The sequence below is a fragment of the Crocuta crocuta genome, unplaced genomic scaffold (genome assembly GCF_008692635.1).
Source record: "Crocuta crocuta isolate KB4526 unplaced genomic scaffold, BGI_CrCroc_1.0 scaffold197, whole genome shotgun sequence".
Classification (NCBI taxonomy): domain Eukaryota; kingdom Metazoa; phylum Chordata; class Mammalia; order Carnivora; family Hyaenidae; genus Crocuta; species Crocuta crocuta.
In genome coordinates this window covers 5,793,466-5,818,932 of record NW_027532002.1, presented here as the reverse complement: position 1 = coordinate 5,818,932, position 25,467 = coordinate 5,793,466, and the positions used below count along the sequence as shown (strand labels likewise).

The window sequence follows — 25,467 nt, the reverse complement described above, 5'->3', positions numbered from 1 at the left end:
ACTCGCGCCTCACTCCCCCTGCCCCAGAGCTCGTGAATTCGGGCTGCACAGCATTGCCAAGCTGTAGTTGGAGGGCCAGCCCCCTCTCCCCACCCTGACCCATGTGATTGTGGTGGCGGGGGACTGGCAGCCCAGGAAGGGACAGCATGGGGCCAGGGAGTGTAACTTCAGCACTTCTCCCACGCCCTGTAGGGCACGTGCCTTGCTGCCTTTGCGAAGGGTCCTGAGCAAAGACCAAGCCTGGAAGGGAAGGCTATGCCAGCTACAGCCTCCTCCCACTTTCCCCAGCTCCACAAAGACATCATCCACTCACTTACTCAAATGCTGGAGCATGGCCGACCCATCACGAGTCCATGTGGGTCCTACCCTAAGTTGTTCCATCCATTTCTACCATGGTCCAAGCCCCCAGCGTTGCTGGTCTAGACACCAGCAACACCTCTGGCCCCTGTCTCCACCCCCTTCCAGTTGTGTCCCTTCGCTGAAACCAGTGTGATCTTTAAAAGAGTAGATTGAATCACATCATTCTTTTGCTTTCCACCTGTCAGTGGTTTTCCAATCCTCTGACACTGTTCAGGGCTGGCCTGTGTCCCCTCACAAATTCACACATTGAAGTCCTAACCCCCGGAGCCTCCGAACGTGACTGTATCTGGAAAGAGGGCTTTTGAGAAGTGATTCTGTTAAGATGAGGTCATTAGGGTGGCCCCTAATCCAGTGGACCCGTGTCCTCGTAAGAAGAGGGGATTAGGACACAGACACACACAGGAGCAGAGCACGTGAAGACACAGAAGAGAGTGTGACACCGGATCTGGTACCTCCAGCCCGCAGGACCGTGAGGAAATAGCTATCTGCTGTTGAAGCCACCCAGCCTGCGGCACCTTGTTATGGTGGCCCGAGCAAACTAGTGCCGACTGAAATCCCTAACTTACCATGACTTGCAAGACCCTATGAGATCTGTCCCTGCTTTTTCCTCCCTTCACGTTTTGACTTAACTGTCACTTCCTAAGGGAAGGCTTTCCTGACCCAATCACTCCATCTAAATAGGGGTCTGCTCTCACAGCCCCCTGCTGCCTTGACCTTCTCCACCATAGAATCTCAGTTCTTTCCCTCAGAGGCCTCTTCTTGATTCGAAGGGTCACATTTCCTTGCTTTTGAGATGCAAATGTTTTTTAAAATTATTTTTAATGTTTGTTTATCTTTGAGAGAGAGACAGAGCAGGAGTGGGGAAGGGGCAGAGAGAGAGAGACACACACACAGAATCCGAAGCAGGCTCCAGGCTCTGAGCTGCGGGCACAGAGCCTGATGCGGGGCTCGAACCCACAGGCTGTGAGATCATGACCGGAGCCGAAGTCGGATGTTTCACTGACAGAGCCACCCAGGCGCCCCTTGAAATGCAGACTTTGTGTACATTCGAACATTTCCGAGATTTTGATGCATTACTGCAGTCGCTGGTGTGTCAGACTTCAAGTGCCAGCTTGCTTGCTTTCTTAGTGAAACAAAAAACAATGGTGACTCCAATAGCATCTTAGATTGAGTGAAGAGCAGCCATGTCTGTATGATTATTGGGTTACTGTGTGTCTTCCCCATTAACCTGTAAAGCCCCATAAGGACAACACAGCGGTTGTTTCCTTGGTTACTGTACCCCCATAGTCGAACATGGTGCCTAGGACCAGAGTGTGTCATGTTGAATGACAGTTACCCTTAGAGATGAGAGACAGCAGTTTTGCCAGCAATCAAATATTGGTTCTTAGGAATCAGGGCTGCTAAGCTGGCAGTCCCCGGATGGGGACGGGGCATCTCCTCACCTCACCCCTGCAGAAGATTGAAGAATCCCCCTTTAAAATTGTGCTGAACTCCGCTCTACTCCGTTCACCCACCAGGAGAAAGCCCCAGACTGTACTGAAGGAAAAGATGTGCGCCCCCCCCGCCCCAGTCTCACTCCTCACCCCAAGCCCTTGGTCAGCTACCTTCAAACCTACAGGAAGTGAATTTCATCTTTGGAAAACGTCACCCACTTGGAAGGGGCTCCTGAATGAGAAAACTCATTTATAAAGTCTCTGGGCAGCTTTTTTTGTCTGTAATCTTTTGACCGTTGAATAAATAAATGGCAAGCTGCCCTTTTGTCCCTCTGCTGGAAAATTCAGGGTGGCTGATTATGTAGACGCCTGCCCCCTGGCAGGTTGCAAGGCGCTTTTTCCTGCAGTGAATGAGCCCCGGGTCCCCGAGAAGGCTCCCCGTTCGAGGTGATGCCCTCTCCAGAAAAGCCTCTTTTGAGCCTGGAACGGGAGCCAAGTTTGCAGTGGGGTTTAGGCACGTCCGGCCACGTCCTCTAAGGCATCTAATTCCCCCACATCCACCAACGAGCGAGCTCTGTTGTCACGTTTTAATATCACAAGGGGCCGGGGTGAGAGTCCTATGGCCAGGTGGGGGTGGGGCGGGACACTTGGAAAACGGGAGAGTGACCATGGTGGAAAGATTGCCCTCCCACCCTCTGGAGGAGGCAGCTGTTTATGGGTAAGACTTTCACCAGGGACCTGGTTCAGGGCCTGCGGAGCAAAGTCCCCCTGTCCGAGACACCCCAGCCCAGAGTCGGCTCCAGGAGGACCGCTCGGCCACTCTTCTGTGACAGGCCAGAGAAAGTATGCCCTTCTCCCCACTGGAAAAATAATTCCCATTCTTTCCTTAATCCGCAGGCTGTGGCTGTAAATACCTGAGCATGCAAACATCTCCCCGGGGCTGGTGGGGATTAGGGCAGAATCAGCCTGGCCCGTGGCCTGTGCAGAGCTGAATAAACCAGGGCCCCAGGGTGGGGGAGAGGTGCTGCTCAAGGGAGTCGCAGGTGACTGGGAGGGAGCCCCCCCTGGGCCAGCCGGTCGAGGGGCAGAGACGGCCCCGTACCTGAGCAGGACTGCGCGGGGCACTCTGGCCGCCTCTCTGCCCTTTGCAGGTAGAACCGCAGCAGCACTGAGGGTACGAGGCATGACCCGTGATCTACCTTCTCTGAACACCCCTTTGCCGTGGAAGTCTCCATGGGGAGCCTTCCAAAGGAGTCTCTCATCAGAAAGTGCCAGCCCTTACCCGCCCCCTCCTTTCCCCTGCGTTCTCTCTGGGATGCCTTGCCAGCCCCAGGGTGTTTCTGGATCTTCTTTCCTGGTACCCCCTCGCACACACTGCTTGCCCAGAGGCCCTCCCTCCCTTCCCCCCTGCCGTGGCCCCAAGCCTCCCTGCCTTCAAGGTCAAGTCCTACCTAGTTGGAGTTCAGCTTCATGCATGAGGACCTTCATTCGTCAAACATTTGCTGATGTTGACCTTTAACCCCTGCCCTTGGTGCTAGGGGTATAGTCCAGCGTGCAGGAGGCAGGCTAGCGCGTCATCGTGAGCCAGTGATGCACTGTAGGAGAGAAGGCGGGTACCCAGGACCTAGTACCTGGTAACCTCCGCCCAGGGGCTGGAGGGAGGTGATTCGTGCTCCCTGGTTGGATAATGTGGGTGATGCAGGACCCGGCAAGGGGAGATGGGTGTCCCAGTGCTCTGGGTGCTGGACGGTGGGTGGACAGGCCCGGAGGCTTGCCGTGCTGGCACAGCTGGAGACTGGTGAGTTGCCGGTGTGATGGTGGGCCACCCCCGGGTGTGGAGAACCGCTTCAGAGGTCATCGTCCGGGAAGGAGAGGGAGTATTGGAGGCAGGATGGGCAGCACTGTGAACCAGCTGGGTGTGGGAGAGGAAGCGGCAGGGGTGCTGGGTTTCTGGCCCGGGTATCTCGCGTGTCTGTGAGGGGAGGGCCCGGAGAGCCCCAGGGGCGGCCCCGGGAGACAAGCCGGTGTCTGTGAGTGGCGCCCTGGGCCCCCAGCGTGGCACCGAGGCCGTGATCCCCAGCAGGGTCTCTGAGGGCAGCCGCTCCCTGGGGGTGGAAGGAAGTTGCTCAGGCCCTTTCCCTGGTGCCAGCGCGGATGTGTGTGTCCGCTCCCTCTGCGTCTTCCAGGTGGGCTGCTTCCTGAAGACCCCGAGGTTCCCCATCTGGGTGGTGTGCAGCGAGAGCCATTTCAGCGTCCTCTTCAGCCTGCACCCGGAGCTCCTGAGGGACTGGAGGGCCGAGAGGCTCTTCGACCTGTACTACTACGACGGCCTGGCCAACCAGCAGGAGCAGATCCGGCTGACCGTCGGTGCGCCCCCCGCCCCCCGCGGGCCCGCACCCTTGGCTTTCGCACGTCCTAGGGGCAGAGGCCGTGCAGACCCGGGTCTGGATGGGGGGGGGACCCAATAGCGTGTGTGGGCATGTCCTCCTATAGGAGGGGCCGGCGCCGGGCCTTGAGGAACTGATGGCAATAGGAGACCTAAGGCAAAGTTGAGACCAGAACCTGGAATACCATGCCGACAAGTTTGGGTTCTATTCTGCAGGCAATGAGGAGCCATGGAAGGTTTTGGAGCAGGAGAGTGTTGAGATCAGATGTGTTTTTAGAAAGAATTATTCTGGTAGCTGAAGGGGGCAGGAGGGTGGGGGCACAGATAGAAGGCCTTGAGAAGAGTGCCGTGGTCCAGAAGAGAACTGACGGGTGGGAACAAGGATGGGTCCCACAGAGATGAGAAGTGGGGCAGGTGCCAGAGAGTTGGGTTGCTGGTGACAACCAGCAGCAGGCCGGGCTCGGGTCCGGGGCTGATGAGCGTGTGCCTCTCTCCCACCCCCCAGACACCACCCAGACCGTCCCTGAGGACAGGGACAATGACCTCGTCCCGCCCCTCGAGCTCTGCATCAGAACCAGGTGAGTCAGGTCTGTCTCTGGGGCCTCACCTGAATGCCTGGGAGGTGTAGTGGTTGGGGGTGGCCGGCCCTGTGGGAAGGACGATGGGCTTCTGCATCGCCCTAGCCAACAGTGTGTGGTGAGGCGGGGCCCCTGCAGAATGGACGGACACAGTGCTTGGGGCTTGTGAGCTCTGTGGCCCACGTGGAGAAGTGTGTGATCTGTGAGGTGGCCGGTATCAAGACAGCTTCTGAGGATGGCCCTGTGGCAAGGGTGGTGGTATGAGTAGGTGCTTCTTGAGGTAGCCACCACCACATGTGGTGAATGCCCTTAGGTCCAATCAGGAGGAAGGGCAGGTAAGGGTACAGGTAGGGGGAGGGGCAGCAGTAAGAAGGTGCAGTGTAGGAAGGCTACAGGGCCCAACTCGTCAGTGGCCCCCTAAGGTGTAGCTCGGACATGGCTTCCTGTAGCAGTGGCTCCTCCGCATCAGGGAGGAGCAGCCCCAGTCATTCTGTTGGTGCAGGTTGGGCCCTCTGAACCCCGAGTGAGGTTCCCCGTAGCCTTGGACACAGGGTGGGGTCCTTGACTCCTCTAATGCAGCTCAGACTCGGGGTGAGTCAGGGCTCATTTTGCTCATGAGCCCACTGACCAGGCCCCAGGGCTGGGGACAGCACTCTGGAGGGCCACCCCCAGCCTCAGGTGGGCGCTTTTTTTTTTTTTTAATGTTTTAAAAAATGTTTTATTTATTTCTGAGAGACAGAGAGAGAGACAGTGTGAGCGGGGGAGGGTCAGAGAGAGAGAGGGAGACACAGAATCTGAAGACAGTCTCCAGGCTCTGAGCTAGCTGTCAACACAGAGCCTGATATGGGGCTCAAACCCATGAACCATGAGATCATGACCTGAGCCAAAGTCGGATGCTCAACCGACTGAGCCACCCAGGTGCCCCTCAGGCAGGCCCTTCATAAAGCCTTTAGGCAGTGACTTGGAGGCCTTGGGGTGCAGTGGGGGGTGGTGGGGAACAGGGAAGGGAAGGTGGAAGCCTGGATTCCAGTGCTTTCTGGGGAAGAGGTAGAACTCGCAGATGGTGAGTGTTGGGTTCTGGAGCTCGAATCCTGGTCTTTCTGCTTTCTGACCATGAGCTGTTGGTCTTTACCTGTCTGTACCTCATGCTGTTGCCTGTAAGATCGGAAAAACAGATGAGCCAAGCACAGGCTCGTTGTGAAGAGCACCTGGTACGTTACCAGGTTTTCTGTAAACAGCTCTTACTACTATTGCCTTAGCTGCCCGTGACTTGGTGTGACCCCAGGAAGAACCTCGTGTCCCCGACTGTGAAATGATTGGGTTGGGGTGGAGGATGACGTGGACGATGCTGAAGCCCTGTGGCTCTGACCACCTGAGATCCAGGGGGCTCGCCTGCAGCCTGGGGGTGCTGCCCACCTGCAGGCAAGTGAGCCTTGACTGGAGCCCCATTCCCAGGGGCGACACCACAGAGGGGACCCAGGAGATGTTGGGAATCCTCATTACGCCCCATCCGTTCGTCTGTCTGTTCATCCTTCCACCTGCCTGGCCACCAAGCCAGGGACAAAGCATTCTTGTGGGGTCATGTGCTGGCTTCTCTTTCGTCGAGAGGATTAAAGGCCCATGCAGGTCGCTTTCCTTTCATGTACAAAGGGCCACTCATTCCAGGTGATGACAGAAGAGCAGCGGTGGAAAAAGGAGGTGACACTGGCTTTGGCACCGTCTGCAGGACGGGGTGGGAGGCCACGGGGCATCCTTCCTGCAGATGGGCCTGCAAGCAGGGCTGTGGACCGCACCCTCGGCACAGGCTCCACCCACCTCCCTACCCTGAAGGCCTCCATCTGTCTCCCTATCCTTTCTGGGGTCAGGCCTTGGGGAGCTGCCCCATCTGGAAAAACTCCTTTTCTCCCAAGGATGCTTCCACTGTGGGACTCACCCAGTGCCTCCCATGGGCCCAGGGAGTGGACTTTTCTGGGCTCATCCCTAATTGTCTAGTGCTCCACAATGACTTGGAGCTCCCTGGTCCACCAGGGAGCTCAGGCGAGGGCCCTCTGAGTGTGAGCATGGGCCCAGAGTGCCTCTTCCCCTTCTGTCCGCTGTCCCTTCTCCCAGGACCCCACCCAGCCCAGCTCCAGCTATGTGCCATGGAATGAAACAGTGAAAATCATCGGGGAAACTGGGGACACTGCCTCCAGCCAGGAGTGAGCCCTTGGCCTGGGGCCTATGGTCCAGGCTGAATTTTGTGCTGCCCTTTTCTGTCCCTGCTCACTGTCAGGGCGTGGGGGTCAGGCAAGGTACCTAGCCGTGTTTCCTAGTCCTTGTCCACAGATCGGAAGTCACATTTGTGCAGCCCACAGGGTTAGGGACAACTGGCCTGGGGACTCTGGTTGGCCCATACTCCACCCAACCCCCTGATGGATGTGGGGATGAATGCTCTGACACACTCATCCGTGTATGGTTCACCCGTTGAGGAGATTTGCCCTAAGGTGTGGTCCTCAGGCTTTAGCAGGCATCCCTGGAGGGCGTGGTAAAACACGGATCAGCGGGTCCTACCCCCAGGGCGTCTGGCTCAGTAGATCTAGGTAGAGCCTGGGAATTTGCATATCTGGGGAGTTCCCAGGAATTGCTGGTACTGCTTGCCCTGGACTACACTTTGAGAACTTCGGGTGCCTGGTGAGGGTAGTGCCTACCCCTCCGTCACCCTTCCTGGCTGCCTTGTGAGTCAGATGTCAAGTCAAGTGCTGACCCTCTAGTATCCGGTCTGCTATAATACACTGGCCCAGGGGTCCTTCTTCCCAGCTGTGGGCTGCCCCTTCCCTCTCCCCCTCTGCCAGGTATGAACATCCATCCTGTGCCCACCTCTCCTACTTTCCCTATCACTTGCCCCAACATGGTGGGTCCACCTGGGCAGTTAATGCAGTGAGATTTTTCCCAGCACTATTCCCAGAAAAGCTGAGTGGGTGAGTGAATGGTGGGAATGCTAGTTTCCAGCCCTCCCCACCCTCCCGCCAGCACCCATCAGATAACATACCACTGTAATAGGAAACAGCAGGCCTAGCCTCCCGGAATCCTGTTCCGAGGGGTTGGATTACAAAGGCTTTGCGTTTTGTTTTCATCCCAGATTCTCAAACAGCTCAAAGGGAAAAACTTGGGAAAGTGGCCTTCAAGGTCATTGAAGACCCTGGGGAGAGAGGGCCCTGCCTCTTGGGGGATGAGCCCTGCTGCCCATAGGAGGTCGCCACCCTGACAGGAAGGGGGTCCACATGGTGCCATGCCTGAAGTCAGGCCGCGTCTCAGGTCACACCCAAGGGTTGGACCAGGCCTGTGGGCCCATCTCTTCAACCTCATGGAACCCGTGGGCTGGACTCCATGGAAGAAACAGCCGGATAAGACTGGGTTTCTTGCTCTCAGAGTTCACAATTAAATAGAAGTCAAGTTCATGATCGACCCTGTCCTAATCCAGGGAGAGATGCTCTGGCTACCTTTAAGCCCAGCTCTATTGCCGCATAAAGACCTCTGATGCTCACCCGACCCAGCAGCGAGCACACCACACACCTGGCCCATCCGGCAGCCTGATGAGATGCACAGAAAGGCCCTTGAACACCACCTGATGTGGGCCTTCCTGTCACAGGTGGGGGTCTCCCGAGTGGAGGTCTGCGCCCCAGGCCACACTTCGAATCACAGACAGCGCAGGTCCTGGAGCTTAGGCCCATGCTGTCCCAGCCCCGAGGAAGGTCACAGAGCGGGCAGTGGGATTTCCCGCCACCTGGCTTTGTTGCCACAGCGACATTGCACAAGACCAGACCGTCGGCTTTGCCTTTGGGGAGGAGTATCCCAAGTCGAACCCACCCCAGGTCCTGCATCACCTCTGCTCTCAAGTGTGACTCACGTCTCGCCCTCTGGGGGTCTCCCGTTGCCGCCACTTGTGTCTGGATCGTGGGGTCTGTCCTCTGCGCCCCCATTCCCGCTGCTCTCTAACCGTCTCAGCAAAAACAGACTCATTTATGGTCGTTTTCAAGCAAAATGCACACGGCGACCTCCTGAGCCTCTAGCCTAGCTAGAGTAGGAGAAAATGAAACAGTTTTCAGTAGTCCAGGGGAAAGAAGAAAGAGCTCACAACCAGGGCCTGAGGCTGGGCCACAGATGTTTCTATTTGGAGGCTCAGACAAGAAATTGAAAATATAATTTCAGTTGGGAACAGTGCCTCAGGGGCTGGGGCTGAGTGCCCAACCCCCTCAGCTGTGTCCCCACCCGCCTGGGGGCCTGGGCTGGTCTTCACACCTCCGCTGCCACCCTTCTTGCCCAGGTGCCCTCTTCACAGTGCCTTTCGCCCGTCAGAGGAGGGTTCCCTGGGTGCTCCCACGGCCTCAGCCGCCCCTTCTGATCCCCTGCCTTGCAACTGGCACACACCCCTGCCCATTGTGTCCCTGCCCTGGTTAGGTTCACAGGACACTCAGCACCATGATGCAAGGGAGGAGTGCAGAGTGGGACTCTGGGGACCTCAGCTGAGTCCTGGCCCTGCTGCTGTCACCTTGTATGACCTCTGGGAGGGTTGGTTCTGCTCTAGACCTCAGTTTCCCCATCTCTTGATTGGGTATAAGGATCCCTTTCCTTTGGAGACCGTAGAGGCTTGAATGTGTGTGTGGGGACAGGTGGGGAGGAACAATCAGGAAGAGGCAGAGGGGAAGAGACAAAAGAGGATGAGGACCATGGACTGGGCTTTGTGACTGCCAGGGTCAAAGGCAAAGGAGAGTGCAGTGCGAACAGAGACTGAGGTTCTGCCCCACCACCCCCCACCTCCCCCACGGGCGCCTGGGCTCCAGAGAAAGCAGCTGTTGTGAAGGAGTGTGTCCGTGTCACAGCACCCCAGCAGCCTATGCTTTGGCATTGAGAGGCCCTGGAGGGCACAGAAGCCTGTGATACCAGCTCTGCCCTTGAGGGATTTCCAGACTAGTGGAGGAGGGAGACCCCAGATAACCTGGTGCTGAGAAAGGACCCTCAGGCCGCTTGGGGGTCAGAACACTTCTGAAAGGAGGAGTCCTGGATCTGAGCCTGAAGAATGGGGGGCGGTGGTGAGGGACGGTTATTCCAGGTGGGGGGCACTGGCTAGGTCAAGGCGCACAAGTGAGAGACAGCATATGGGGCTCCTTCCACAGTGCTCTGGCCCCAGGGGCCGGAGCACAGGAAGGGGAAATTGCCCACAGGATGCTTGTCTGGAAATCCACAGTGAGTAAGAGGAATTCTGTGCTGTATTTCTACTGGTCAGCTCTGGGGGCTTTAAAACCAAGCCTGCCCTCTTCTTCTTGCTGATGCAGACTCGGTTAGGCATCCCCCCTTGACCCTCCTGCTGAAATACACTAGTGTCATCAATGCTGAAAATCTGTGGGGGCAGGTAACTGCTGGAGCAGCTGCTGGGATGGCCCAGGGGACGCAGGGGCCTCCTTTGTGGCCATGAGGTGGGCCCCCTCTGTGATTGTCAGTCTACCCGAGCTCTAGGGCCCACGGCAACTTCACTGAGCTCAACCCCTAAGCCAGTGGTCCTCACCAGGCGATTTCAGGCCCCAAGGACTATTAAGCAATGTCTGGAGACATTTTGGGGGTATCGCGGCTGGGGAGGAGGGTGCTAGACATCCCAGAATGCACAAGACAGCCCCCACAACAAAACTGCCTAGCCTACAATGTCAGTGGTCCACGGCTGAGCAAGCCTGCTGTAAACTCTCACTCTTAGCGTCCTGAACGAACACTGGGTGAGTGAGCGTTGATTCTGCCTGCTGTGCTGTCTATGGTTCCGTTTCATCCCTCCCCTTTCTCTGCCAGTCCCTAGTTGCATATGCAGAGCTCTGTTTACTGTCCTTGTAATTGGCCTTGGACTTTCCTACTGGAGAACCATCCATCCCCACGCAAACACAGCATCCTGTGTCTCAGCCCTTTCCATTTAAAACTATCTCTGATTTTCTAGCAATTGTGAACTGCTTTTCTCTGGTGCTTCTAAAATGCGCTCCCCACCATTGACACCTGTTGGCTGGGCTGCGGTGGGCTAGTGACCTCTGTAAAAAGCCTCAAAACTAAGCATAACCCCCCTAATTGTCAGACTTGGTCACTGTTGGTGTGACATGGATACCCAGTAGCAGACAAATAGGACTCACCCTTGCATTGAAGCCAAACCCTGTGTTGCCAGGATCGGAGATATTTGCAGATTGGGAGCTCACAGGAGGGTCTTCTCTCTGCTTGTCAGAGTCAGGAGGGTGAAGACTGGGAGCCAGGGCGAGGGTTGTTGGAAGGGCTTTGGGGGCCAGGCTGAGGATAGGTCTTCTAGGGATACAAGTCTGGTGTACTTTTGACTCCCCCACCTCCATGCCCATTCCAGCCATGACCAGGGTAAGGAACCATTGTGGTCTGGGCAATACTTTTCCCTTCACAGTCTGGGTCTGTGATGCCTGCTTGGAGCTAGGCTGTGTGGGTAGAGTGTTGCTCTCCTTCACACCTGGTTTCTGCTGCCTCCGGGGAGCGGGGGGCGGTCTGGATTCAGGATGTATCCCTAGTGTCCAAGACTTTGATAAGAAACTTACAGAGGCGGATGCTGACCTATAAATCTTAATGGAACAATAAAAGCTTTTTCATGACATGCTCCAAAACTGCAAAGATGGTGAACAGAGAAAGAAAACTGAAAATCTCAAGTTGCATGGTAGAATCAATTAAGCCCCAAGTCATGTTGCTGCGGATGGTTGAAGTACTATTACCCCACTTGACGTGATAGGTCAGCCTGGTCCCTTGGAACCTGTGATCAGCACAGTGCCTTCCCAGCCTGTCTTACCCCCGGAGCCTGCCCATTTGTGCAAGTGACAGCTGCATCCATCATGCCTACTGACTGGACTGATAGGGGCTACTCTGGAACATCACTGGCTCCAGTACCAAACAGCGCAGACAGTGGGCACAGACTACCTAGGAGTGGCCTGACTTCTCCCAGCCATGTCGAAGAGTGTCCAGATGCAGTCCCAGTGCTTCTCCAAGCAGTGATTGGATGCTATGATGCTGATGGGGTCCATCAGAGTGGCTCAACCCCAGAGCACCTAATAGACTTCTCTAGATCTGTCCCACTGCTGACACACAGCAGCTCAGGAAATAGCCTAGAGCGCCCAGACAACCACAGAATCACTGAATCCCCCATAGCCAAAGGAACACGTGGTACCGACTGTTCCGATTCACATGACATGATTGACAGTGAGCGAGAGGCAGGGTCGATGGACGAGCACAAGAGGGTTACCTGTGCCATCCCAGGTTATGTTTGGAATGTGTCTTGTTGAGGTAGTTCTTTCCACAATTAGCCTTAGGACAAGACCTCTTCTGGAAACGCAGGCAAACTTTTTTGCACATCCGGACCTGCTTCTGAGCATTTGTGACCAGAAGGATCCCAGGAATCGAACGGTTCAGTTGGTGAGAGGCACCTCCCAGCCTTTCACACGGGAGGGACTAGGGCTGGATGTCAAAAAGCCATTCAGCCCCATCTTGGGTGGGCTCTCTCAGCACCACAAGGCTTTCTCGGCAACAGTGAAGGGCACACAGAGATAGTTTTGAAGGACGAGTTTGCGAAAGCACTGTACAGTCCTGGCTTGGAAGGTTTTCTGCCATTTTCCACCATTTCAGCCTTTTATGCTGAGCACTGTAACGGAAAGACGTGATTCAGCATTCCTAATAGAGACCGGATAAGACATCCTGGGGACATCGACCGGTGTGTACCACCACACAGGGTGGGGCTGTGTCTCGTGTCTAGACCGTGACCAACACTACATCCCCACATTCCGTCTGTCCTCACAGTGTGCTGGGCGAAGCTAGGAGAACAACGGGTTAGTCATCGTTCCAAAGCAGACAAGAGGCAAGTATCTCCCGCACTAAACCTTTCCCCGGGAGCAAGACACACAGAATTACCACTAAGTTTTTTTTTTCTTCAAACAACAAGAAATATTTTTGCTCATTTGAAGAGGAATGGGCTGGTGGGAAGTGTGCAAAATATTCAACGGAGGAAAATCCAGTCTTAACAGATACGAGGAAGTTGCCCGTAGTCAAGAGGAAAGTGGGATTACTGAGCAGCCTAAAAATCAGAGCCATTGATGGGGCCGTTGAAGCAAGGCACACACATGAAGAAAGACAAGGAGTGGAAGCCTGAGGAAGGGAGGAGAAAGAAATTCAGAGGGAGTCCGGGCTATTCATGAAGGGGGAGAAGGTTGGGTTTGCAGCCGACCACCACCAAAACCTCTTGGTGCGTCCAAGCATTCAGTCAGAAGTGCAACAGGCTTCCTTCGGGAGAAGGAATTGTTGCAAATTCCCACCTCAGGGATACTGGACTTTCCAATGCAGATGCACAATCAAAGCGAGAAAAGCTTCCTTTTGGTTTTTTGTTTTTGTTTTTGTTTTTACTCTCCTCTGCTGGCTGTTAAGATTTTTACTTCAGTTGGAAGGAAAACTTCAGGTTTTGAAAATGTCTGCTCTGTTTCCAAATCCCACACTGTGAAAAGCATTTCTAGCCCCCAGTTCCAAAGTTGGCACCCCAGTACTGCTGTTGAGGTATGCAACAGCTGCTTCCTAGTTCTTAGAATCTTAGGATGTATATACACATATAATACAGCCAGTACCAGGTCTTGCAGAAATATTCCATACGTTGTTTTAGAACACTAGCGTGCCATGTATTAAAATCAAGTGTTGGGACATTTTTGTGGTCTCACCTCCAACAATTTTTATTTTAGAACTGAACTAGTATTAAGTTGTATCCAGCCCTTGGGCTACAGTAAAATTATACTCACTGCTTTTTTATTTTTTAATGCTTGTTTATTTATTTTGAGAGAGAGAGAGCACACATGATTGGGGGAGGGGCGAGAGAGAAGGAGAGAGAATCACATGTCGGCTCAGCATCATCAGCATAGAGCCTGATGTGGAGCTCGAACCCCCAAACCGTGAGATCATGACCTGAGTCAAAATCAAGAGTCAGACGGTTCACGGACTGAGCCACCCAAGCATCCCAGAACTCACTGCTTCTTAAGGCTTCATAAAGTGATTTTTAAAGATGTAAATCTGTGTTTTACTTAGCTGTTCACAGCCCTCCATGGCTTCTCATGACTCTTAGAGCAAAGCCCAGAATCCTTTGAGGCTCTCAGGCCCTGTGCTGGATGTGCCACCTTGCCTGCTTCCCACCCTCTGCCCGCACCTCTCTCCCTACTTTTCTGGGAGAGCACTCCAGGCTTCTCCCATATGTAGGTCTTCCCAAGTGCTTTAGAGTGTCACCATCAGGTACCCCTGGAAGGTGGCCAGGTCTGCATGTGTGTAGATCATTTACACCAGCTGAGGGCCCTGCAGTGCCAGGCACAGATGAGGTTCTCAGTAGACACTTATGGCATGAATGAATGAATGACCTGCCGCTTCTGTCTTCTCCATTGCTCTCTGGGGTCCGAGGTGTATTTGCGTCTCATAGGGCCTCGTGTGTAGGTTTATGTGTGAATGTGGAGAGGCTAGGCAGGGAGGGTGGAATCAAAGATCCTCCAAGCCCCTAAGACAGGAGCTTCAGGTGAGTGAGGACAAGGGACAGCTCCTCTGTGGGCCTCTCCACTCTAACTCTGTATCTGTGACTCTGTGCCTAGGTGGAAGGGGGCATCAGTGAACTGGAACGGCTCAGACCCCATCCTGTGACCTTCCCTGCGGGTAAGCGAATGGTTCCACCACTCATCACTGGGGGGTGACAGCTGAGCCCCAGGCCTCAGGGACAAGTCCTTCAGACGACCATCACCCCCGTCTGGACCAGCAATGCTCCAGAAGCATCCAGAACTTCCCTGCCCCTTCCACGAAGGGCCCCCAGGACTGTGATGAGGGCCCAGTGTGCTGCTAAGCGGTTTCCTCCCAGCTGAGCCATGACTGCCAAGGATCGGACCGCCCCTGACACTTTTTGTCTGCATCCCTCCCTTGCTCCCCGCTGGGCCACCTGTCCCCTCGTCAAGCCTGTGATACGGTCAGCCTGGGGACCCTGGGTTCATTATTTCCGGTAGTTGGCTTTTTATAAAGCAGAAATCAAACCCATGCTGAGGACAGAGAGAAACTCATTCTGTTGTGGTGAAGGGAGCATGAGGTCTGCGCGGTTCAGGGCTGGGGTGGAGCAGTGATGGCGGAGGGGCCCGAGGGTCCTGGAGATACTCCCTAACAAGGGTCTCTGCAGGCAGATGGTACCTCTGGTCCAGTGGTGTCCTTGGCCGGGCTTCTGGTCCATCCTGTCTTCTACTGATCAGCCTCGGTCCCAGGCACCAGGCTCTGTAAGCCATATTGACCAGGAGCAACCCAGGTCCCCTGAGAACCTGTCTCAGGGCTGATCCAGATCCCTGGGAGGTCCCAGGAAGACGGTCGTGTAGACCTGGAGGGCAGGCTGGACCTGGCCAAGTGGATGTGGGGAAAAGAGCCTTCTAGGGAGGGACCTCTCAGCCACAGAGGGCAAGAAGATGGGGATGGGCAGAGGCAGCAGGTGTAGTCTCACCCGTGTGGCTGCCGCAGAGCCCTTGTGAAGAGAACTGCTGGAAATGTGAGTGGGCAGAACCTGTGGAGACCCCCCATCCCACCCCAGAGCAAGCATGGGGCAGGTGGGAATGGGAAAAACACAATCACTCATAAAGGGAACATTGTACAGTTGCAGCCTCCTCAATTCCATTGATTTACATCCTCCTGGCTTTAAAAGGGAATATGAGGGAATGTGGAGATGCAATAGCAGGTGGGGAGACCAGAGAGAGAGAGTGAGAGAGAGATGTGTCCAAAACCAAAGGCAAGGAACCTTTGTGACGGCTCCTAACAGCAGGACTGAGCAAGGGCACTCAGAGGCAGAGCACTGGCCTCCAGGAGCCGCTGTCACGAGGTCCGTCCACGTGAGATGCCGTGAGCAGCATAAGGGCAGGGCCTCTAACGGAGCTGTCCAGTGGCTGCCCCGGCTGCACCCAGCAAGGGCGTGGGCCACCGCTCGCAATGGGCCCTGCAGAGGTGGGTGTTTTCATAGAAGGAGCAGGTGTGAGTTCCTCCTGTGTTGCCCTGGCCCAGGGAGAGGCCTGGGAGAGTTCTGATCATTGGACGGCGACTAGTCCCCAGCCCCTTGCATGTCCCCCTTGGGCTCGGGACCCAGCAGCTCAAGGACCTTGTTCCCTCTGCAGCACTGGCTAGAAGGACACGCCTTCTTCAAGCACCAGGCGTATGGGGGTGACAGCCCAAGGGCCTGTTTTGCACTCTCATGGGCTGGGCACGAGCCATGGCTGGATTGTCGTATTGTCATATTATCGTATTGTGGGTCTTTGGGGAGAGGCTGGGAGGAGCCGGGAGGGAAGTGAGAGGCAGGGAGTGCCTTGTTCAAGCTGTGCGGAGGCCCCAGTGGGGTTTGCTGTGTAAACTCCAGCGGCCATTCACAGCAGGCGTCCAGCAGAAATGCTTCCTATATGTCCCCGAAATGTTTATGCATTTGTTTTCCTTGGCCAGGGACGGGCTGCTCCAGCTGAGTGCCGGTGGAGGAAGTCAGTTTCCCTGCAGCAATGCTTGTTTATCAACCCGGGAAGGAAAAGTGTGTCTTTTCAATGAAACTCACTTAACCTCCTGACCAGGGTCCCATTGGCAGGGCTGGAGAAATAAAAATATTCCCAGCGTTGCTTGAAAAACCCAGTTCCAACAAATTACAAAAACACTCTTCTAGAAGCCAAGGTGCAGGTACATGCGCAGTGTGACTCCCCGTGCCTGGGGTTTCCTGGAATGGGAGAGGAGTAAAGCCCAGCACCTCCCTCTCCCAGAGTGGACCCACAGTACTGCCACCAAGCCAGCGAGAATGCAATAGAGGCACGTGGGTGTTCTCCGCCTAGGGTGCATGGCTTTCTACGGAGACTATGGGCAGGCTTCTTCGGGTTCATAGTCTCCTTCCCACATTATATTAAAATCTTTGTGTTCGTGTATGTATGTGTAATATTCCAAAGAAATATCCTTGAACTTGGACTAACACCCTCCTGAATTCCACAGAAAAAGTGGAGAGTTCTAGAGTTGAGCGGCTTCTGAAGCCGCTCCAAGCCTTCCAAGGGCAGCGCTGGACGTGGCCGCCCCGTCTGTGCCCCAGGCTCTAGGGGTGGGGGGCCGGCCCGCCAGGTTAGTGAACAAGCTGACCTTGGTGAGGTGCGAATTCTTGGTCTCTGGAGGAAAGAGCTGGCCCATTGCACTGCCCTCCCAGTAGTATGAGCAGTAAGGGCCGTCTCACTGCCCATACTCTCCCATCAGTGGAAACTCCTCTGCCCCCTTTCTTCTTTGGGGGCTCCCATTACTAGCAACCCCTCCTGTTCCCACCCAGCTCCTTCCCCTTTTAAGAAGACCCGAGCCTTCCTTCTGCAGGATCCACATCTGGACCATGCAAAGCACCCATTCACCTTGGCCTTCTCAGCTCTGGAGGTCAGACATTTCCTGCCTCAGTCTGTCTGTCTGTTCAGCCTCCCATAGGGAACAGCAGTGTCTCCCATCCTCAGATGGGAGTCAGGGACCTTCCGCCACGGTGCGCGCACACAGCAAGCTTTCAAGCAGCTTTCTGGAAGCCTCCCCCACTTGGCTTTAGGGGAGGAGACGCCCGCCTCCGGGCCCCATGGCTGGGGGAAGGAATCCGGCACACTGATGCCACTCTCCCAAGAAGTCACAGGTAGCTCCTGGCATCTTCCACCGCCAGCCCCGTGCTGTCTTCACCGTCTTCCATGACCAGAGGATGTGATGTGTTGGTCGAGCACCACTGTCTCGGTGGGTACTTTGTGGCAGCAGCACAGGTAAGGAGAGCAGTTTCCAGAAGGATGACAAGGATTCCCTGAGGGCTCAGAGCTGGGCAAAGCTTGGAGGGGCGCTGGGGGATATCCTAAGGCTGGGGTGCATGCAGATTCGGTCCCCCTGCTTGTTTCTGAGCAGAAGGAAGTTAGGGGTGGGGGCCCAGCCCATTGTGAGCAGCAGCAGTGGGCCCAGCCTCCTTGGGAGGGCCAGGGATGGTGAAGGACCAGTCTTAGGCTCCCACAGGCCCCTGGCTCTGCTAAGCCACCCATGGCGAGGGGAAGACTCATCTGCCCTCCTGTAGGCTTTATCTAGTCCTGCTGTTCAACGTGTGTGGTCCTTAGCCCAGGAGCACAAGCAACACCTGAGCACTTCGACATGCAGTGTCCCAGGCTCCACCCACGACCTCCTGAATCGGGATCTGCATCCTAATAAAACCATCAGGTGAATCAGGTTACACTTAGAGAAAGCTGTGCTCTGGAGCTTGTGACTTTGTGGGCGTGACAGTGTGAAAATGCAGAAGCTGTCCCCATAACAAAGCAGTACTGAAGGGATGTGCAGGGGAAGTGTTGTCCGAGGAAGCAGCAGCAGCAGGAGCAGAGGCCCCCACGGCTTCCTGCCCTTGTGACTGTGAGCACCTGACCTAAGCCCTTTGGGCCTCAGTTTCCTCCTCTGTAAAATTAGCACCCCTCAGGGCTGTACTGAGGATTAAGTGTGTCAATGCACAGTGAAGTGTGTAGAGTAGGGCCTGCCTCGTCACAAGGACATTCTAAGTGTTTGCTCTTCATGTTTCCTGTGGGGACTGGGGAGGCTCCTCAGTGGTGGTAGCATCTTACCTAAGCCCTTGATGGATGGGCACGGTTTTGACAAGCGGAAGTTTGTATGGGAGATCATTCCAGGCGAAAAGGATGGTGAGAGCCAAGAGACCATGAACGTCCATGAGGTCTGTGGCTCTCATTGGACAGTGACCCAAGAGTGGGAGTCCCAGAGAATTAGAGGAGGAGGGACAGAGTGGGGGAAGGCCTCAGACGGAGGGCCCAGGGCTGGGACTTGTTCCGGGAGACAAGGTTTGCTCGGAGCTCTACTTTAGCTCTCTCTCCCTGATGGGGCAGCAAGTGTGCAGCAGAGGCGGGGGGCACATTGAGGGGCTAGTGCAATGCTCTCAGGAAAGGGAGTGGGGAGGCCAGGAGATGATGGAGGTGACAGATGCTGATGGCCTTTGTTTCCAAGGCCCCGTGATGGTCCCCACTGGCCACTGAGCCCTTCCGGGAGCCTAAACTCGCAGGAGGCCATCAGGCTGCCAAGTCTATTTGCAGGTATTTCTCCCCATCTGCCAGAGTCTTCCCTACTCCCTAATCATGCCCTAATCCTCCTGGGGCTGTGGGAGCTGTAATTACCAGGCAAAAATGTCAGGCATTCGCGATAATAGAGATTGCTTAATGCAGGCCGAGGGGTGGGTTGGCAGGTGGGCGGGAGAGTGGGCAGGCAGGCTGCCCGGGGGTCAGTGTGGCACGCCGCCAGTTTCTGCACGTTGCTCAGGGACACTGCTTCGCAGCAGACCTCTGCACCAGAGAGGAGTCAGAGCCCCACACTGGCCAGGGGCTGGGTGCTCACAGCAGCCCACCGCTGGCCTCTCCTGCGGTCTCGGCATCAAAGTGCTTTGTCCCACTGTCCTGTCCACATTCCCGGGAGATCCCTATCCTGTATCCTGTTCTCTGGGAAATCATCGAAGGCCTTCTGTTCACAGACGGGGAAACTGAGGCCCAGATAGGGATTTTTAGTTAAGACTCCTGGTGGCACATTTCTTCTTCCGGGAAGGGTCTCTTGGAGACCAGAACACCAGATGGCCTTTGGGCTGAAGGGAATATGTGTGATGGGAGGCCTAAGGGACGATTCCAACCTGCCTCTCACTCTGCCTCCTCACCTGGCCCCCTGCTCCACGCTCCATGCACCGCAGACCACAGCAGCTGCTCGAAGCCCCTGCTGCCTGCAGCGTTTGCTAGTGCTCTTTGCTGTACCTGGCTCCCTGCCCTCTGGCTGCACCATCTGCCAAATCTGACCTGACCTTCAAAGTCTGTCCCCAAAGCCCCTCTTCCAGGAAGCCGTCTGGGATTACCTAGCTGGCAGTGCAGGACCCGCCCTCTGAGTGCCCTCAGTCAGCACTTCTCTCAGAGCCCAGATCCCAGCTACAGGTTTATCTCATTACCCTACAAGTGCATATGTGCATACACACACACACACACACACACACACACACACCCTCTACACCACCCTGTTTCCTTGCCCTTGGGCCTGGGGCTCCTTGTCTTCCTTCTCCCCCTCTCCTCATGTCCCTGTCTCAAGCCCAAAGATCATTCCCCATCTTTGGAGAAGCCCCTCCCTCACCCACACCTGCACCCCTCCCCCACCCCGCCTCCAGGCATAAAGCCCTGAGCACCATGTTGGGGTGGAGAGGTGCTTACTGCTTGAGGTCTTTAAACCGTTGATTCCGGGTGTGGTTTTGAGATTAAACCCTGCGCCTTTCCTGTGGCCCTTGATAAGGGCAATCCTGGGTGCTTATCTAGCATTTTCTGTTTTAAGGCCCCTTGACATCTGTGAGGTTCAGGAGAAGCCCCGCCTCCCTGGGGAATGGAGCTCACCTCCGTGATAACACCCACCTCGTTGCGTCCTGTCTGGGTGTCCAGCGTGAATACTCCCAGGGCGCTGGGGACACCCGTTGTCAGCACCATCTCCAGGCTCTGCCCGGGCACGGGGACTGGACCCGAGGGAGTGCTATTAATAATCACATCAGGACAGTTGTGTAAACAGACGTCACTGCATATGGGAACCTTACTCTCAGGAAGCATTGTTCTGCTATCGATCGATTTCCTGACTTGATGTTCCCAAGTCCTATCGATCGATTTCCTGACTTGATGTTCCCAAGTCCTGGGCTCAGATCCTTCTTGGATTTTATTGGGGGCATAGGGCTCCGACGAGGGAAACTTGTTCAGGCTGGAGCAGTCCGGAAGACTTCTTGGAGGGGGAGGATTGAAGGTGGACACTGAGGGAGGCAGAGGTACCCCAGGCTGCATGGGCAGGCGCAGAGCTGCCAGGAGGAAGGGGCTGGGGCGTCTGGGGTGGCAGGAAGTTAAAGAATATTAGAGCTGAAGGTCTTGTGTGTCAGGCAAAGGAGTGGCGCTGCCTCCTGAGCACTGGGAAGCCATGGGGGCGGGGGGGTCTCAGAGCAGGGCAGTGGTGGCCCCAGGCTGCTTTAGAAGACTGTGCTGCAGTGTGCAGGGTGGTGAGGGGGGCAGATGCCAGCCCCTGAGCGAGGGCCCCGACCAGGAGGAGCAGCAGTGCACTTTAGCGATTCGACCTAGGGGGCGCAGTGGGGGCAGGGGGCCATGCGCTTGGAGTCAGGGCCCCTCTCTCCCCTGCTTCCTGACAGGCAGACTTTGGCCTCGAGCAGCCGTTCCCTCTGTGTGCCCCCTGTTGGCACTGGTGGCCGCAGCTCTCCTGGGAATAGTCTTTGCAAAACATCCCTACCTCCCGATGAAGGCTTCCTCCGTCTCCTGTCTTGGCAAACCATGAAGGAGGGGGCCTCAATGTGAGGAAGTGCCCAGGCCTTTGTTCTGGACCCGGCTACGGCCGGACCCACTGCCCATTGTTTTCGGAGCTGTTGGTGACCTTGGGCCAGCTGGACGGGACCAGCCGGCTCCCTTGGGCCTGGCCACCTCCAAGTACACATGGAAGACAGCCAGGCTGGCGGGATGGCTCCCAGTCCGTCCGTGGCCTTGGGAAGGCCTTCTGCCACACTGGCTGCCCCAACTGTGTTCTCAGAGCCTGGGACCCCCGGCTTGGCCATTTGGGGTGTTAGTGGGCATTATGGAGACTGCTCCTCTCCTGAGGACCAGGAATCTCTCAGGCAGGAAAGCACGGTCCCAGTCCCTGGTCTGAGGCTCCTGCTTCCTTCACATGTGCTGTTGTTTGGGCCCTGGCTCTTCTGGACCTGTGGGTCAGAAGGCCCAAGCTGTTGTCTGCTGTGCTCCCTCTGGGTTTGGGGGGATCCTTGCTGCACCCACTAGGGGTCATGCACCATAAGACAGGGACTGCGCAGGCTGCCAGAGGCTGCGGAGGGTTATAAACTGGGACCTGGGCTTTGATGACCCGGATTTAGATCTTAGCTCCACCATCTCGGTTGTGTCGCCTGAGTTGCAAAACGGAATAAAAAGCAAAACAAACCTCTCTGAGCCTCAGTTTCCCTCCCTGTGAAATGAGAATAATAAAGTCATATCCTGTACCTCTTAAGGTTGGGGTGGGGATAAGTTCACAGTACTTGCAGCGGGGCCTGGCACCCAGTCTGCGCCCAGCCGGATGTTGGCTCTCTGACTGGGAGCTGGATGGGAGGGTGCAGGATTCGGGTGGGTCTGGCTCAGGGAGATGCAAGAAGAGTGACCACGTGGAATGGCAAGACACGGTGAGGCCAGCTCCACCCCGGAGGTCAGCCCCTCGTCCCTGCCCCCCCAAAATGGCAGTCCCTCCTGTCCTTTCTCCAGCTCTCATGGCCCATAGTAGCTCCTGGGCTAACCGGATATGTGCCCCCCTCTCCAGTCCCCTCATATGGCTCTCCCTCTTCACTCTGGGCTTTGGTCCCACTTTTGTAAAATGAGGTGATCAGACAAGGTGGCTCTACAGAGCAGTGACCACTCCTGAGACTGAGACTGTGTACAGCGCTTGCAGGGCCCCTCCCACAAACCTCCCACTTTCAGATGGGAAAACTGAGTCTCAGAGAGCCAAGGTACTCGCTCAGGGCCTCGAGGCTAATAGATGGTAGATATCAAGTTGTTACTTGCTCCCCTGCCTCCTGGAAGGTCCCCAAGCAGGGGGCGGGGGGAGGGGGAGGGAGGGAGTGAGAGGCTTTCTGGAATTCCTCGTCCCTCTCTTCCTTGATTTTTTCCCCCCTAGTCCGCAGCCCAGGCCTGAGAGTTCAGGGCCTCTGGAAATGTCTGTGCGTGCCCTAGTTTCTGTACCTGCAAGCCAGTATGGGAGCCCAGTCTTCCCTTCGATTCAGATGGTGCCCTGTGAGTGGCCCAGAGAGAAGGATGGGCCAGCCAAGGTGGGAGCAGGCAGCCAGCCTCGGTCTCCTGCAAACCCCACTCCTGTCGTCCCCCAGCCCCTATGGCTTTGGCAACCATGGAAAATGCCAAGCGCTTTTTTCCTTCTTCCCCCCCTAACACAGACACACCTTGGGTTTATTTGTCTAAGGATTTTCCATTTCCTTTTCTGGAAAGTCATCAGGGTTATGCACGTCCCCTTCATCACAAAGGAGGCTGGGAAGAGAGAGGTGTGTCCTTGGTCACCCCCGGAAGGAGCAAGCCAGGAAAGCTGAGAACCTAGCACTTCACCCTGTGACCCAGCTGTGCTCTCCTTGACACCCACTTAGGCCAAGATGACCGTTCAGGTTGGCCTTTCATAGGAACACAGCTGTTGAAGAGCCTCTGGCTATGAAGCACCTCTGGCTGGGGCAGTCACCTCCCAAGGCCATGTGGCACAAGGCTGACCAAAGCCGTCCTCTCCTGTGTCCCGTCCACGGCTGTGCCCGCAGTCACGTTCAGAGGCCTAATTGTTCAAGCCCCTCGTTCAGCACCAGCTCCTGCCCACATTGGTCTGGCCGAGGAGCTCCCCGAGGATAGAGCCCCCGCGCTGCAAGCTGGGTGCACCTGAGGCAGGCTGGGCCCAGGCCTCCTCCCCTGCACCGACCTGGAGGGAAAGCAGAGATTCAGGTTCTGAAGCACAGACAGACTCACAGAGCGCACCATCCGTCTTCCAGCAGCCCCTCTCTGAGGGTCTGAGTCAGCCCTGCAGAGAGGGGCATCGAGGGACCCGCCCCACCCCTGCCATGGCTAGAAGCCCACTCACCCATCCATCCTTCTGCTTGGGCCTTTCCTCTTCCCAAACCACCTCCCTTCCTTTGCATAAACAAATCTGTCTGCCATGTCCCCTCCTCTGGGAAGCCTTTCCTGATTATTGGGAAGAGGTGGGGTTCTTCCGCTGCCCACAAATCCACCTCACCCCTTCCTGAGGCTCAGGCCTGGGCCTTGGCTACCCTGCCCTGAGCACCCAGGGCTGCGTGGTAGAGTGTCAGAGCTATGGGTTTCTCTCCCCTTGAAACGGTGAGTGCTGGAGGATGGTCTCCTCTGGGCATTGTCCTTGGCGCTGGCCCAGGCTGGGCACCAAGGGGCACTGTGTTATCCACACCGCGACCCTCCATCAGGGCACACCCCATCAAGGTGCCCAGGCTCAGACCTTCTCACAGAGAGGACCACGATGGCCCTAAAGCACAGCCTCTGCTTGCTCCTCAAATCTCCTGATAATAAGGTCTGCTCCATCAGTTCCCTGAGCAGCCAGAATCTGGGGGAACACTTCCTCCTGACCACAAGGCAGCCGTCTCCATTACCATAGAGTAAGCATTGGAAAACATGTCTTCCTGTCTTGTCTGCCGTGGCTTCCAGGAAGCTCCGATGGAAAGTGATGCCCAGTTGTAATCTCTCTCTGGCATCACAAGAAGCTTCCTCCCTCTCTGTGTTTTTATTTTAACTAGACTATGATCCGGAGTTTTGTTTTGTTTTGAAATATTCAGCCCGTTGCTGCTCCAAGTCCTGAGACCAGCAAGCATCAGTATCACCTGGGAGCTTGTTATAGATGCGAAATCTTGGGCCCCACCCAGACCTCTGGAATCGGAAGCAGCATTTTAATAAGCCCTCCCGGGGACTTATGTTCACATTATAGTCTGAGAAGCACTGATGGAATCCTCAGATGCTTTTAGAACAGATATATAAGGTAGATGAGATCTGCAGTGCTTCTTCCCTTTCCTACCCTGACTTCTCTACCAAAGAAATTTACCTCTGCAGCAGCCCTGCTCGAGCCTGACCCCACTTCTTCAAACCAGCCCTGGCTTTGATTCCGATGTTCGGTTCTGCCCTCCGGCAGGGTCAGGTCACTGGAGAGGTGGGGGATCAGGACCCCTTGGGTTGTTGTCTATAGGGAAGGAGGCAGAAGATGGGCACGTGCCCAGGAAAGGGGACCCTCCACGAGCCACTTGTGATCTCCCTCACAGACCAGAGCTGTCCTGTTGACCACTCCTGGGGTAATGGGATTGTACTGGTCTGAGTGTGCCTGGCCCTGACCCTCTCCCCCTGCCCCACTACCAGGATGAAGAAGGAGCACAGAGGGCCCTAGAGTCTTGGCATTGGCCTGCCTGAGAAGTGGCAGCCGCCAGAAAATGAGTCCTTGTGTCCACGCATAAGCAACTCTCTAACAATTCCGGTGAGCTGTCAAGTGGGAGAAATACCTGCATAGGACATCGAGTCCCCCTGGATATCAAGTGACATCAAAGAGCGTCCTGGGTCTGGTGAGGTGCGGTTTTAGGCAGCTTTTCTGACCCCTTTGGATCCTGAAATTCTGTAGTTCAGAGCCCTGCCTCCTCCAGGGAGGCTTCTATGATTTCTTCCACCTTCCCCAATCACTCCCCACCCCCAGCTTATAAACTCAGCTGGGTTCTTCTCTGACTGCCTTGTATTTGTGAGTCTGAGCCCCCAACCACCATGGCCCAAGTCTCCTCCTCTGTCCACCTTTCCTTAGACTGTCGAGCTGCCGCAGGCCTCTTTCCTGGCCTCTGACTCTAAAACTGTCCTCTTCCAGAGGCTTCTGGCTCTCAAACATGGGGTGCTTGGGAGAAGGCCTCTCACCCACCCCTTGGCTATAGCCAGCACTGTGTATTTATCCTCTGTTAGGCAAGGGCCTGGCCTCGGCAGAGGCAGGATCGCCATAAGGGGACTAGGCTTCCTGAATTCCAGACCCTGTATCCCCAACCCCTGAGGCCCTGGTTCTTCAAAGTTGCTGGTGAGGGTGGCCTGGAGGAGGTGTGCAGCGCTGAAGC

At 55.8% G+C, this 25,467-nt stretch overlaps 1 protein-coding gene and 1 pseudogene across 2 annotated transcripts in view; both read left to right on the top strand.

Moving 5' to 3' along the window:
- The window catches only part of MINDY4 (MINDY lysine 48 deubiquitinase 4), a 109,374-nt gene extending 94,558 nt beyond the window's left edge, over positions 1–14,816 (top strand). Inside the window, exons 16-18 of one of the 2 annotated variants that reach the window (XM_077775445.1) lie at positions 3,980–4,160; positions 4,685–4,757; positions 14,384–14,816. In XM_077775445.1, coding sequence (XP_077631571.1) covers positions 3,980–4,160; positions 4,685–4,757; positions 14,384–14,432 — 303 coding nt within the window. In that variant the 3' untranslated portion in view covers positions 14,433–14,816. Of the gene's footprint in view, positions 1–1,877; positions 2,027–3,979; positions 4,161–4,684; positions 4,758–14,383 lie in introns of those variants that run through there. The other variant, XM_077775446.1, reaches the window with a different exon arrangement.
- Positions 6,091–14,243, top strand: LOC144240927 (oxysterol-binding protein-related protein 9-like; annotated as a pseudogene).
- Positions 14,817–25,467: the final 10,651 nt, after the last annotated feature.